The sequence below is a fragment of the Acipenser ruthenus genome, chromosome 4, assembly GCF_902713425.1.
Source record: "Acipenser ruthenus chromosome 4, fAciRut3.2 maternal haplotype, whole genome shotgun sequence".
Taxonomy (NCBI): domain Eukaryota; kingdom Metazoa; phylum Chordata; class Actinopteri; order Acipenseriformes; family Acipenseridae; genus Acipenser; species Acipenser ruthenus.
In genome coordinates, this window is record NC_081192.1 from 20,245,325 (window position 1) to 20,261,389 (window position 16,065).

Here is a 16,065-nt window from a genome sequence, read left to right on the forward strand (position 1 = left end):
GGTCCAATAAAGTTATTATTTATTTATTTATTTATTTATTTATTTATTTATTTATTTTACATTTAGAAAACACAATTGTTTTACCCCTGATTTGTAGAAATGTAGAATGTCCCCTCATCACTGCAACTCCCCACAACAGGTCCGGAGAACAGAAGGACTGTGGGCATTCTCTAATCCCACTGCCAAATCAATCACTCTTTTATGAACCACTGACTCAGTCCCTGCCGATTTCGACTCTCTAATCCGGGGGAGTGCCAGTCAGTGCAAAGCATGGAAATCAAATGACTTCCAAAAAGGTTTTATAACATTTCCCCCATCTTTCATTTGCTTAAATATTAGAAGACACATACAAAAAAAAAAACAAAAAAAAAAAAAAAACCTTGTGGGGCGTGGATTTCATGAAAACTGTGTAGAGAATGGTCAATCACCCAGGATTGTTTTCTAGGTAAATGAACACCCTCAATACTTATTCAATTCAATATTTTTTATTAACATTAGTGCAAAGAAAAATAATGATATGCTGAGTAAAGCAAAGTCTTGCCGTCTAGTTAAGCAAGTTGTGGCTCTTTCAGTCCATTCCAAACCAGGGCCTTGTACAGTACAGTTCAATTACACAATTGAAATGGATTAAGAGCCACACATTATGTGCCATTGTTCTGGATCACTTGCCACAACATGTATGAGCTTTTTGCACAGATAGCTTTTGCCACTCTCCTCAGATCAGTTTCAACTGCTCAATGCTTGAACTATGTCTTTTTTTCCACCTACTTCATCATGGCCTTTTCTTGTTTGTATCTTGTTATCTACAGTAGTTAACGCGAATACAGCATTTTATGGAATAGTGTCTATTTGATAAAAAAAAAAAATCAGTGTCAGTGCTGTCTCCTGGTGGTGCCTTTTAGTCCTGACAGGAACAGTCAAGTCTGGAAGATATTGAGCTGTCCGTTTATAACTGTGGTGCCGTTGAAAGGAGCTTGTTTAAATCCATCTTCTTTTAAAACTGTCACGGGTGCATTTGTTATTGATTTGGTTTGGTAATGTGTGTTCACAATTAATTTTGAGAAAACAGTTTAATATACTGTATGATCTTACACAAAGCTTTTCTTGAGCCAAGTGCCTTTGATTATATTCTTCGTACGTTTCCCATACAGTTTGTGTGTATATATATATATATATATATATATATATATATATATATATATATATATATATATATAATGTAAATGCACACTAAGAGACCTCGGTTGTGATCAAAAACCATATTACAAAACATATCTCCTCACTGCTTTGAACAACTTTAAAACACGATCTTCCCTAAAGTTGCAGGCAATAGTCCGGGGTTTTGTTTACCACCGCGGATTTATGAATAGTGTAAATCTCGAAAGATTAAGAATTTAAATCCAGTGATTTTTTTTCTTTCTGCGACTTAATTATGTTTTTTGTATTTATTTTTATTTTTTTTTATTTTTTTTTATTTTTTTTTTTGGGGGGGGGGGGTGTTATATAGTTACAGTTATTCAAAAATATTTGGAAGTTGGAAAACCTACGTAATGTAATTAAATGTTTATGAGATATCATATTGTAATTTATATGTGCACCCCCTCCCTCCTTTCTTTTTATTATATATATATATATATATATATATATATATATATATATATATATATATATACACACACACACACACACACACAGTATATATATTTGTTTTTTAATTGTATTGTATTTCACTCACGCAATAATCATAAAAATGTATCAGAAACTTCTCTACTATTTGGGGATTTTTTTTCCCGACTATTATTATTATTATTATTATTATTATTATTATTATTATTATTATTATTAATAATAATAATAATAATAATAATAATAATAATAATAATAATAATAATAATAATAATAATGCGCCCTCATAACATCCAGTCCACAACTCAGTGAACTCCTCGGTAGACAAGTGTTCAGCTGCATTGTGTTGACTGACAGCTCTACAATATGAGGAATCAGCGCGTGAGGTTCAGTGATGCTGTTTGTTTAACTGTGGGCTATTTCTCTTTCTAGATTATCTCTAGAGACGTTGGCTGGCTCCAGTATAAATATTTGGTGCGAGCATCACTCGGCATCAGTGCAGCTTGAAACTTCAGAGGACTGTCTCTATCCTGTGATCAAAGACAAGGGTATGTACTGTACTGCAATATATATTGAAACTGAAAACAGAATGTTTTCTTTTTTTAACATTGCTGTTTCTCATTAAAGCTTTGATGTCTTATAAATGTATTTAGTTTCAAATGATGCTGTTTTTCGGACGTCAACCTGTGTTAATTCTATTTAGTTCTGTGGTATTGCACGCAATATTTATCTTTTGCATAATTTAATATTTTCAAACAACACCACATTATAATCTGGTATACAGTTTCACTGTGCACAATAGTTAGTGTGGTTTGGAAGTCATAATCTTAAATGTGCAACAAAAGAAAAAGAAAAAACTTAGACCTTATTGTACCAAGTAAAGTAAAAGCTTGCATCAGGATTCTTAAATTAAACGTGTAACCCATTTCACTCAGTAGCAGGTGGAAAAGAAAACAGTGCATTATTTGAAAGACTTTTTCCTAACGGTTTACCATTTACCCGTTTTTTTTTTCTCCGTGTGTAACCTGTATTTTTCCTCCAGGACAGACCTGAAGATAAAAACGCATTCACGACGACAATGTTGCATTGTTAGATCAAGCATCGAGGCTGTTCCACTGCGCGTTATCTTTATTTATATATCAGAGTATGGTAAATTAAACCATTTGGTCCTATATTTGGTCCTGTGGTGTAATAGTCAACTCCACAAATGAAAACGTATTCAAGAACGCCTCGTTTTACAATCCAAAGACCAAAAAAACATATGGTTCTATTACAGAACGTCCAGTAACATTTTTTTTACATGTTGATTTGAAAGATATAGCAAATAAAATAAACGTAACATGTAATCGTTTGATGTTTATATGTAATGATTTTATTTTCTGTTAGACCATGGCGCTTATAGAAAAGTGCTCCTGTTGGATGCTGGTTCTGAGTGCCTGTCTCATTCTGACCGTCCGCGCTGAGTGTGGCAAAGATTGTGCTTACTGTATCTATCGCCTACATGGTAGTCATGCAGAAATCAACGCTCTGGTAAGTAGAAACTCTACATTAATATGACCAGAAAAATGATATCGAAGGCAGAAACTACATGCTAGAGAGTTAACCTTAACAGCGGTCTAAATCCATTATGCTATATGAGCATTTTGAGACATACGTGTGGAAACTGAAATGAAATAATATAGCTGGGTAGTGCATGGGACTGTTTATTTGATTGTTGAAAAGAGAGAGAGAATAGCGAGGTAAACAGAAGGAAACTGCACGCGACTGCTCAATGCGTCCAGTAGCTTCAGCACCTCGGACATCTCCTGGATCCCACACAATGTCAGGGATTTCTTTTAAACGTTAATCTTTAAAACATTATTGATCATCGATATAAGACCATTAGTTTCCGTCAGAAGTATCTGTTACAGTTTTAGAAACACTGCCTAAAATCATTTTCAGTAGTTTGACAATAGCAGAAAACTTGTAACCATCTGAGGCAGTACCACCAATAGAAGAAATCGCCGGTATATTATATTTGATATATAATACAATATCAATTATAAAATAAAAATAGTTTCCATTTTCAATAGTATATATACATTAGTACATCGACAAGTTTTAAACATCGTACAGACAGAATACTAGTTGCTGTGTTGCAGGGTGCTTTGAATAACATAATTTCCAGTCTGCATTGAGAAAGCAATTAAAATAATATATATTTTTTATATTTTAATAATCCGACAAAAGACAACAGGCGATGAAATGACAATGCACGATATGTTTAATTGCTTCCCATGGCATACTGGTTCATTATAATATGAATGAATATGTACAACGTCGTTTTGTTTTTCCTTATTCACCATCAAGCACTGGAAACCCGAGTTTGATCAATTATCAAATTAACAGCAATGAATTTGAGATGGCGTACGCTATTGCATTTGTATACGTAATTACATGAAAAAGTGTGACTCGTTATTCTTGTATTAAGACTGCCTTAGTGAAATATGATTTGAAAGTGTACATACATGCATACATGCATACATACATACATACATGCATACATACATACAAGTTTGAAAGGGGGTATAACTGCAGTGTGCACACAAGAAAAGTAAACACAGTGCGTTGGGTATTGTTACATCTGTGATACCCAGAACACATTAACAACTTTAGGAAACATGCAAAGTCTTATTTGTATTCCATCTCGCAGAAGAGATACAGTATATAATCAAAAAGTAATTCCAAATTAAGGAACTCTTCATGAAAACGAAACAGCCACTAGAGGGCAATGTTACTACATAGTTTACACAAAAAACATACGCAGTATGCAGTATATTGACGACTAATTGATGTGGCATGACGTTTTTTTTGTTTGTTTGTTTTTTGTAACCATGACATAAGATAATAACACTTGTACCAAAAACTATTACGAACTGTGTTGCATAATTCCTGATAGCATACTTTGCTAAACATTTCATAATCTGTGAGGGTTTGATTTCACCTTGTTTTTTTCAGACGTGCACGTTAGAATGCGAAAGGAAGCTGCCGTCAACAAAAACTTGGGATGTTTGCAAAAATATCTTACAAGGAAATAGGCCCGAAATGTCAACAGAAGAGGAAAATGACCTAGGTGAAGGTGTCAACCAGGAAAACGATGAACACCAACTTGCAAAGAAGTACGGTGGCTTCATGAAGCGCTACGGGGGATTCATGAAGAAGACAGCTGAACTCTATAATGTTGAACCAGATGACGAAAATGACGGGAGCGAAATTCTGGCCAAGAGATATGGCGGTTTTATGAAGAAAGACGTTGAGAGCGGCTCACCGGCAGACACCACTGGAACTTTGAGAGAGATCCTAACTGCTGACGACAGTGTGGTGGACAGCAACAGTGACCACGATGATGAGGTCACGAAAAGGTATGGAGGATTTATGAGAAGCATCAAGAGAAGTCTAGACCTCCAAGACGGAATCAAGCAATTGCAGAAAAGATATGGAGGATTTATGAGACGAGTGGGTAAGCCCAACTGGAAAGAAAACAACAAACGATACGAAAACAAAGATTCAAAGGAAATTAATTCTGAAGAGGTTGAAAAGAGATATGGAGGATTTATGGGTTATTAAAATGCAAATCAAAAGACTCTCTTATTAATCATACTTTATTGTTCTATTGTCTTGCTTGCTATGTACAGTTTTTTACTGTCGGTAAAGAAGAATTACAAACATATCTTTCTATCCCTCCCTATGTGTCAGCATTCTTTGAGTTATTTCTTTAAGATGGCGTCCCTTTTCTCAACAATAGCAGCAGCTGAAAAGCACTTAATTGTTAACTTGTGACTGTTAAATAAAGTTTATACTACAGTGCAAACTGGTATGATTGTATGCAACATGCTCGGTTGCATCTACCTAAATACAAGCAAACAATCTGCCTCTGGTAAATGAGCAATGTGCCATTGGCAAGAAAAGGGATGCAGTAACTTATAGAAACTGGACAACTTTAGGGTGTATGTTCTGTAGTTCTTAAAGCTTAAACTGTATTTAGTTATATGCTCTCTATTTTTTTTCATTTGAATCAAAGCTGTGTCTCCTACTGCTTAGCTGTACAGATTATAATAAATTCATTATAACTGCAAGAAAAAGTGTGTGTTACTGAATGTCTGAAACAATGATAATCTGTTTATTTGACTGCTATTTAATTTATACATTGATATGCTCATCTCCATGAAAGCTGTTAAAAAATACAGTGTGTTTTGGTTTGATTGATTGGGGAAGGTTTTTTTTTCGTTTTTTTTTTCTTTTTTTGGGGGTGGGGGGGGCATAGTTCCATAGTTGAGGGTGTTCCGACTACAACTATGGAGTTAAATTATGTGTTTGTGCTTTATAAAGCCATATTTGCATTGATAGTAGAATAGAGAGCAGTGTGTCAATAGGAACCGTGATGGATCAGTTAATACAGCAGCATGCATGTTACCTACTGAGTCATAGTGCTCAAATCGCCATGGGCAGTCCTGTAGTGCTGCTTCCACTGTATATGGCTTAATTGATGTATTTGAATGATAAATGATTTAGGCCATGTGAGGGGTTGAATTTTATCAATTATAAAATTAAGGGCATAGTTTGATCAAAGACCTGGCTGTAAGTGACAATGTTGCCTACCCCTGACTTGGCACACCAACAAACAAACCATTAACTAACAATTTGGCATTCAGAGAAAGTAGTCCTACTAGATCAACTTTTCCTCCTTGGGTTCCTTGCATATGTGGATATCCAAACCAGACACTGCCAGAATGCAGGATAAGTGGTCCGCTGCAAACATTAGTCGTGCATTCTTGTGTTCCATTTTGACTTATTATATGTGACATTTAAAAAAAAAATCCTTTGACTATCTCAAAATCTTAAAACCGAACAATATGGTTCACAGTTATTATGCCTGAATACAAAAAAAACATACTCAACCACCCACACACGCACTGTCATGCATAAATAAGTAATTACATGAATCTAAAGGGTCCTCTTAATATAAACAGTATTCAGTAGATGTGTTCTGTGAACTGCTAGAGATGGCCTGTTTGCAGAAAATCAACCGTGAAACAGTGGATTATATGAAAGAGTTTTCTGATGGATGAATCCTGGCATTTTAATAAGAACTGTCAGGTAAACTGTATGTAGCTAACTTCTCTGGTTACATAGCACATATGCTGTTTATTGTTTCCAAGGCTTTTAATTGGAAACTGTTGATCATATAGTATTAATTTCAAGCAGACTATAATGAATAGCCCCTACTGGCCGAATAGGCACATTGTATGTGTGCATAAAGACACTGACTAGAGACCCTGCTAGGGGGGATTCCCCTCTAGCGAAACTGCAGCGTGTCTGCCTTTAGTGCCAAGAGTCAGTTACAAATGGCACCCAACTAGTGGTACCACTGACACGGGATGTGTAGTATCATTGCTGAGTTCAGATATATGCTGCTCAGCTGCTCTACACTTGAGGGCAAGCTTTCTCTAAACAGGGGAAATATGTAATGAATGACCCCTACTGGCCAAATAGGCATATTGTATATGTGTATAAAGACACTGGTAGTGTTTACATGCAAGTTTTAATCTCGCTACTATAATGCATTCATGACGTGTCACGCGCAAATGACGCATGATTGTGCTCGTTCCAAAAGTGCACAGCAAAAAAAGTGTGCGACTTAAGTGTCCTTACACTTTGGTAAAGCACGGTACAATGCGTGCTAATTGGCCTAATTAGTCCCATAGCAACAAACTCCACAGTCGTGCAAAATACTTAACGATAGACTTTCATGAAATAACACGATACCTCCTCCACTTCCCCTATATAAAAGAACGCTCTTCTCTGGGAACAGTTTTTCCATCCTGTTGTCCTCCTCTGTAGCGTAAGTATGATGTTCCTTATCCCAGCCCTTCTAATACAAATCAGTTAAATATCCATCCATCTATTATTATCAATCTGCTTCTCCTGGTGAGGGTCGTGGATAAATCACATATATATATATATATATATATATATATATATATATATATATATATATATATAAATTGTATATAGGGATGTTGTAAATACAATGATGTCAGCAGTTTATAACATTATTTATTCATTTCAGTGTATTATGAACGCATGAGAACTACTAGATCTTTATTACCAGCATTATTATCATAATAATACTACGAATAATGTAGCTTTTTTCCCGCAGGATGTTTCAAGCTTCCACCCCTTCTGACAGCAGCAACACCAGGTCCGCTGGACTGATGAGGAAACTCGTTCCATCCTCCAAATTATTGCGGACCTGGGGGTTATGGATGAACTGGATCGACCTCACCAAAGAAATGCTACCATTTTCACCAGTATTACCGGTGCTCTGGCTGAACTTGGTAAAAATAGAACGCTCCTGCAGGTACGAGATAAATTCAAGAAACTGAAATATCTGTACCTGCAGGAGAGAAAACGCCTGCAGTCCTGCGGTCAAAGCTCGAGGTCCCAATTTCGGTTCTGGGAGGAAATGCACCTGTTAATGGGTGACCGGCCAGTGGCAGTGGCATCGGACCATTTGCTGGAATCCTCATCCTCCCAGACGTCCTGTGAAATACCAGCCCCATCAATACAATATGGTAATTGCACCAGCCATCATTTACTTTTCTAAACTAAAATATGTTAGCTTGACTTTTGTTATTCGTTTGATATTCGACTCAAGCTCACCCGACATGAATGAAAATGGCTGTATATCGCCAACCACAGAAGCTAGAGTGCTCAAACCAACTTTCATTTAAAGGAGACCAGTTGTGAATTGTTTCACAGTCTCTGTTTTACATGTGAATCCTAAGAATAATTTCTGGAAAATAATAACATACCGCATATACGCACACTTAGCCTCAGCCATGTGAAAAAGGGCTTTATCTCCCTAACCACAGCAGCTTCTGCATTCAAACCAACTTTAATGTAAAGAATACCAGTTGTGAATTGTTTCACAGCTTCTGTTTTACATGTGAATCCGAATAATAATTTGTGAAAAAACAAATGGTTGGGGATATCAAGCCATTTTACGCATGCCAGGCTAAGTGTGTACGCATATGCGATATGTTTTGTTTTTCACATATTATTCTTAGGATTCACATGTAAAACAAAAGCTGTGAAGCAATTCACAATTGTTCTTCTTTAAATTAAAATTGGTTTGAACGCTGTAGCTGCTGTAGCTGCTGATCCAGGAGCATCGTCTGATGCGCCTGGAGTACAGAAGGATACTGTCTGATTGCACGCACCGCTGCCAGGCAGGATCGGCAATACAGCCACCTCTTGGAAAGGCTGGACCACGCTGATCAACAGCACCAAGAGGTGGTTGCGTTGCACGATGAATGTCTGCGCACAATAACAAGAGAACTGCAGGTGCCTACCCCAGCTCCCGCTGGTGGGCACCCGTTCTACTGTACGCAGTCCTGCCTAATCAGCGGTCCGAGAAGTTTGTACAGAGCAATACCCACTCGCTTCTGCAGCGGCACAGGTGTACGGACATGTATTGGTGACGGCTCTATGTCCACCCTTACAAGTTCCACCAGTTGGTCAAACGTAGCTCGGATGACCCGAAATGTTTCAATCCATTGTTCGTCAGAGAAAGACTCGTGAAGCACAACCTCCTCCCACCAAACAGAGGGACGATAATGCGCCCGCATTCCTATATTACATACTTTAAATGCACGTGAAGTGTAATCCCCGTGCTTCTACCCTGTGCTTTTTACCCACAATTATGCTGGTTTACATTCTTATTGAGGGGAAAAAAACTCTGTCTTGAAGCAGTGATGTAGGGCTTTACTAGAGAAAAGATAACCTGAAAAAAGCAGGCAAACTAAGAGTTTAGTAACCTAGGTACCATATAACTTCTTCCAGATATAATTTACTAAATTAAAATATATGGTTGCTACTATGAAATGGTGCGTCTTTCAAAACTGCTCATGACTAAATGCTTTCAAAGGTAGTGTGCTGAACTTATCATGCAGCTAACTCTCTTCACTAACAATAAGTCTGTTTTTTTGTTTTTAATTTGTTTGTTTTTTTGTTATTAAATAAAACGGTTTGGTCCAAATTTAATATTTAAATGTTAATAGTATTTAGATTCACCATGGTCAAGATGAATATACCCCTATGTGTATTATATTTATAGTATACACCACTGAACATATTTATTGTACTATTATTTACAAGGTCAATGGGCATGCAACACTGGATATTAAACATACAGCTATAGTTTTTGTGTAGTTCCCCCCCTTGAGAAGAGCACATTCTAAAAGCAGTATTTGAAAAGACTTTGCTTAGCTGTTCTACAGATGTTGTGTTCAGTGAACCAAATGAGTGTCTTTAGTTTCTTTCCAACTTGTAAAGAGTTTATCAGAGAAGCAATACACTAAAATCATACAATGCATTCCTTATTCCATCAGATTCAATTAAGAAACAAGGTTGGACAAGCTTGGTTGGTTCCAGTGCACAGTACTAAGCTGCACATTAAGAGTAACCCTCTGTCCATTCTAACTCGTTTATCTTTCAGTGTAGCAGGTTTTAGTCATTGACATTTGTTTCGGAATAAACAAAGCTTTGCAGAACAAAAACAACAGTAATGGATCCCAAGACTTGGATCCCTTTGTGCTGCATTTAGAGGAGAGCAATTATAAAGCTAATGATGGAAGCAGAGATGGAATTAAAATACAACTGCCAGTTCTGGCACAGGCTATGTAAAAGGATTTTTCTCACTGAGGTATCAATACTCCCAAGGAAAAGTTAATTAAAAGTTGTATTTTGAATATTTGGTAACCTGTGTTTGGGAAGTTACTTTTCAAAAGGCAACCATGTACAGTTAAAAGTTACTTGAACAATTATTTTCTAATTACAGTCACTTATTACTTTGAAAAAAAATGTAAATAGTTACACTCACAGTTACAAATAATTATTCCTTAGGCAAAGTTCACGTTTTACTGATATTTCTTCTGGTTTGGTCAGGCTGCAGATCAAGATATTTATTGAAGATCCAGCTATTGAATCCACTTGTTCCTTCTTCTGAAGCCATTTTCTACCAAGATGATTTGAAAAGTATATTCATGTGGCATGTATGGTTTGACTTGCACTGTTGAAGATATTTCTGATTTCCATGTTAGCTGTAGGCTTTTTTTTAAATGTAACAAAATGTTATTTTTTTCACATAAAATGTAATACATTACCACCTTTCGTTCCTGTCTGAAAAAGGAACCATTACAGTTACTGAAAAATGTAATCAGATTACAATAATGTAATGTTAGTGTAATGTGCTACTCCCCAACACTGTTGGTAACTACCACATTTCTACTATATGCAGCCTTTATGTTGAGCATTCCAAATTGTGTGCCTGAACCAATAATAAATATTATTGCTATACTTCATGAACCAAACAACATAATTTATTTTGAGATTATATAAACTCATATGAGACAGACATAGCCATTACCTGACTGATAACACAGTGTCCCAATCTACAGAAGAAGACGCCTAATGAAGAGTGTGGCTCTGCTCTATGCATTAAGCAGAATTATTGTAATAGATTTACAACCAAGAGGCAGATTTTGTGTACTTGCCCCTGGCTTTCCTTTCATCAATGTATCTATCTATATACTGTATCTAATCCACCACTTTCTGGACAGATTAGCATACAAATAGGCAATCACATCATTGTATACCCTCGATATTCCCCCACCTGACCCTTATTTGTTCAACAATCCAAGTGTGTAATTCATGACACTCCGTTACTTTAACATTTGATTCCAATCATGAAAAGAAACATCATTATGGCCAATGCCTCTTTCAAGTGACCTGTAATGTGGTAACTGGTAGTCACTGGTAGTGATCTGTTTCTCATTTGCGTGTCTTATAAAACAATGTATAAATTGACAATATTGAATCCAGGGAAAATGAAAGGCTAATCACCCCTGTTTCTCATCAAGAGGTTGTGTGGGAAGTCTTTTCAGTTAATCTGCAAATTAATTATATGTTCTTTCCTGTTGCCTTCTATAAAGCTTAGATGCTCAATGGCACTGAACTATATAGGGAACATTACTTTAATATTTTCCCCTTAGCATGCTTTCTGTTGATAATACATCTTTTGCATCAAGCTAACTTTTTTTTTTAATTTAGAGAGACCAATTATTAATTTTTATTTATTTTTTTCCCCAATTTGGAATGTCCAATTATGTTTTTTCTCCTCACTGCAGCGAGTCCCCACACAGCACAGACATTCTGAGGGCATGTGAGTGTCCTCCAATCTCACAATCTCACGGCTTTAACGCCGAGCAATCCAGAGCAGAGGTGGGCGAGCTACCGATCTCGGAGAACAGAGATCAGCCCTGCTTTTTACCCACTCTGAATGTGCTCTGAGTGTGACCAGTAGGGTTCGCTATTGCACGATGAGGAGAATGAGTCTCTGCAGGTTTCCATCCCCACTCCGGGAGCATCAGAGCCAATGTGACGCCCACTTTGGAGTCCACAGCAAAGTTCGACCTCTTTGCCCAGTCGAGCTTGGTGATATTGGAGGTGGCGGAGGCAGAGGTAGCAGGTATTCTTCCTCTGCTGCTGGAGACCTAGGTTCAAGCGCCTGTGGGCCTTCCCCCTTGGGCTGTGGACGCCCGAGTTCCCCCCTTCTGAGCGCTGGATGCACGGGCTCCCCACTTCTGGGCGCTGGACGCACGGGTTCCCCCCTTCTGGGGGCTGGATGCTCGCGCTCCCCCTCCTTGTATTGCGTGGGGCATATGGCCAACCCTAACCATAACCCTAACCCTAACCTTAACGCTCTCCCGTACTCTCCTCTGTACACTCTCCCTGAGGGTAGAGAGCTGCAGGTTTATATACAGTGACCATCTCCTGATTAGCAACAGTTAATCAATTAATTAACTCGGGAGATGGTCACCGTCTGCACGAGTAAAATAAGGATGCGTGACTGTCAGCTAGCTAAATAAATCACTAGCTGATCAGTCACGCATCCTCACGAGGTTTTTAAAATATAAAAACAATAACAAATACACAGCGCTTTTATCCGCGCTGCAAACAATAATACAAATAATAATTAAACACTGCATATATATATATATATATATATAGGGGCAGGACACTCCGCCACACTACACCAGGTTAAATCTCTGTTTGCAAGCCATGCTTTCAGATACTGTTCTGTTGCCTTTTCATGGTTGTTTCATCTTAAGCAACCAGTTACTTCCACTATTGACTGACCTGCTTTCAGACAGTAATATGATTTTACCCAGTAGGTACTGAGGAGCTGAAATGACATAGGATATGCAAATATCACTTTCTTGGATGTTAGATTTTTAATATTTAAGTGTACATATGTTGGATATTTGTGTTGCTAACAAGCCTTTTTTAATCTGGTATAATTAATGTGTTCTTAATGACATTCCTGGAAAATAAGTGCTCATGCATTCACATTGCTTGCATTTTGTCATTAAAAAAAGACTATTGTGCAAGCAGGATTGCAGCTGTTGGCTTTGCTGAATCTGTGGGTCTGGAAATGCTCGTTTCAAGAAAAGATGGGATTAAAACCACAATCATGTGCCCATATTTTATAAATACTGGAATGTTTGATGGCTGCTACAGTAAGTGACAGTGTTACACTGTTGGTCCGGCTTAGGAAAAAAAAAAAATAGAATTTGTGTTGCGCTGTTTAGAACATGGTACCAGATTTATGTTTTCTTTTTTAACTGTTTACACAGCACACGCATTCAAACTCCATTGACAATGTGGTTCTGACATAAATGCTTTTGAAATTGCACTGAATTCATCAGGTGTGCTCATACTTATAGACAGAATGCACTTTTCCCTTTTAATATTCAGAAAAATTATTATAATGATAACAATCTTTCTTCATCTTGCAAAACCATAACCAGTTATGAAATCCAACTTTTTCATTGGTCAAAACTAGCAGATTTTATTTATTTTTAAAGCCTGACATTCCAAACTGCTTTTATTTAGGATATAAAGGGTCTTAAGAAAATACATAGAGTGCCAGTGTATGCTGGTCCAATAGCCCTAAAGCACCAGCTGGCACCCACATAGTTATCTGTCTTTTGTAGTCAACAGGCATTGCATTGTTATGGTAGAAAAAAGACATTATGGAATTTTTGGAATTAAAAGACTTTGCCCAAAACATCTACAATTACAATTATAACATTTTAGCAACTGTGTGCTTTAAGTGATTAAATTGTATGTTTTTAAAAAATACTATATTAGATAAAATATAAATAAAACTTTATTTATTATGATTGATAATTTTGCCTGTCTGCTTTTAAAAATAAGTTGCAGGAACTGGGAAATACGTTTTGTTGGACAATACGCTTGAAGCTATAATGTAGGTTCTATCTACAAAGTTTTAACTCCTGATTTAATAAGATTTTTCAAAGTTTGGTATGCATGAGCACAGTGTATCATTCATTTTCCCCTAATTTTTCATATTTTTGAAATGCAGATGGCCTTGACTTCCAATTTTGGATCCCAATTATACAGTCAAAAAGATTGTAGATGCTATTCTAACAGAACAAGATTACCTGGGATTGCCAAAAAGCCTAAACCATACTTTTTCACAGCAAAATTGAGTTTGGTTTTAACATCTGTTGCATGTTATATTATCTCCAAGTTTGTGAAATATTTACTATTATAGTTGAGGTACCCTGAGTTTTACACACACCTAGATAATAACATATCCAATTGTGTAATGGATTGTCATTTCATTAACTTCGGCTGCGTTCTGTTTCATAGAAGCTCAGCAGCTGCCTGCCCAGACTCATAGTGGACAGCGTTCTTCCTAACATAATTCATCGTATTGTTTTCTTGTCTCAGTCCCCTCAAAGATTGGTGTTCTTTTTGGAAGATCTCTGGGTGTTTTTGAAAGCATGGATCATTTCAGAGGTCATTCAAAGCATCAGTAAGCTAGTGGTTAGGTTAGCTTGGCATGGGGAATTTTTAAATGACAAGGAATTTAAAAATGCAGAAAGTTTAAATAACTACCATTTAATATATCAACTGTAATGCATTTCAAAACAGAATATAGTTTAGTTAGTAAGACCTATCCATTGTTTAAAACAAGTTTACAGTTTATTTTGCATATATAATTAATGTTTTAAGGCACAGATGTATTTTGTATATGCAGAAAGTTTGAAATTATGTAGATGTGCTTTTTACACTTGGTAGGTGGAAATTTTAAAAAAGAAAAAAGCTCCCTTGTATTGCAGTAGGCTAGATTTAAATATATTTGCACAAACACATGATATAGTTTTATGCACATAACCTACACACTGTATATGTTTCAAAGAAGATGTAATAAAGTAGCACTGTGAAAACCAAAGTTGTATGTTGTGTTATTGCACCTACAGTAAGTAACCATAATAATATTGAATCAGGTTTGGGACTGAAAAAAACGGCCAAAGAGAGGGCTAGGGTAAATCTCATTTACTCGTGTAAATGACGAAACACACGGGAAAACCATGCCCAGTTTCACATGGAAACCCGCATTACACGTGTAAATGTAAATTAGCTCATTTGACATCACTATAAATATTGAAAGGGAACAGGTCAGCTGTTACTGTGGGTTCCAAGACTGCAAAAAATGGCTGATGGGCTGTTTTATGGTTAGCAGTGGTATATTTCACCATATTAATGTGGGCAGCTGTTTTATTTTTTATTGTTTGTTTGTTGCTGTGTGCCTGTCATGCTGTATATCTCAAGTGGGTTTACAGTTCTGTATAACACTTACAAATGTACTATGAACTGCATTCTGCACTTGTTATAGATTAAAGCAACTGTTTGAGAATACCCTTGCTGTAAAAACTATGCTAAAGTTAAACACGAAAAGCAAGCGAGCCGCTTAAATGTATGTACTGAATTCCCTTGATTTTGATCCCAGCTACTGTATGTCCAAAGACAACGCGTGTCCGACTTCCACTCAAGTTTGCTGGAGCAAGGAGGAAACCCAGGCACTGATAAATATAGTTGGTGAACTGGATGTTTTGAGGCAGCTTGATTGCCCAAAACGGCGCAACAAACCAATATATCAACAAGTTGTTGATGCTCTCTCAGAACGGGGAATACACCACACAGTCCCACAAGCAAGGGACAAATTAAAAAAACTTAAGCAGTCCTACCTGTGGGAACAAGCAAGGAGAAGCAGGACAGTCCCGGGTTTGCTTCTGGGAAGACATGGACTGTTTATTGGGGCAGCGTCCACTGGCAGTTGAAGCTGGCCACTTAATTGACACCTTCTAGCACGGTGCATCTGAAGAGCCATCCTGCTACCTTGATGATGGTAACATCTTGTTGTGTTTTTACACGTACGGTCAAACACTTGCATTACTCCCTTTCAAAGCAATTATGATATTTTAATACTGAACCTTCCACCAGTGCTACCACTTCAGCCTTCAG

The 16,065-nt window shown here is 37.0% G+C and overlaps 1 protein-coding gene across 1 annotated transcript; it reads left to right on the forward strand.

The window, feature by feature from the left end:
- The first annotated feature begins 2,102 nt into the window (after window positions 1-2,102).
- Window positions 2,103-5,349, forward strand: LOC117400162 (proenkephalin-A-like). The gene is made up of 3 exons (XM_033999625.3): window positions 2,103-2,174; window positions 3,013-3,156; window positions 4,624-5,349. Exons 2-3 carry the CDS (start codon window positions 3,016-3,018, stop codon window positions 5,230-5,232), a joined length of 750 nt encoding a protein of 249 aa, XP_033855516.1. The 5' UTR covers window positions 2,103-2,174; window positions 3,013-3,015; the 3' UTR covers window positions 5,233-5,349.
- Window positions 5,350-16,065: the final 10,716 nt, after the last annotated feature.

Excerpts from the sequence above, each read along its gene's own strand:
- LOC117400162 (XM_033999625.3), top strand. The coding sequence starts at position 3,016 with ATGGCGCTTATAGAAAAGTGCTCCTGTTGGATGCTGGTTCTGAGTGCC. Across the intron at positions 3,157-4,623 it reads ATGCAGAAATCAACGCTCTG|ACGTGCACGTTAGAATGCGA; the intron begins GTAAGTAGAAAC and ends TGTTTTTTTCAG.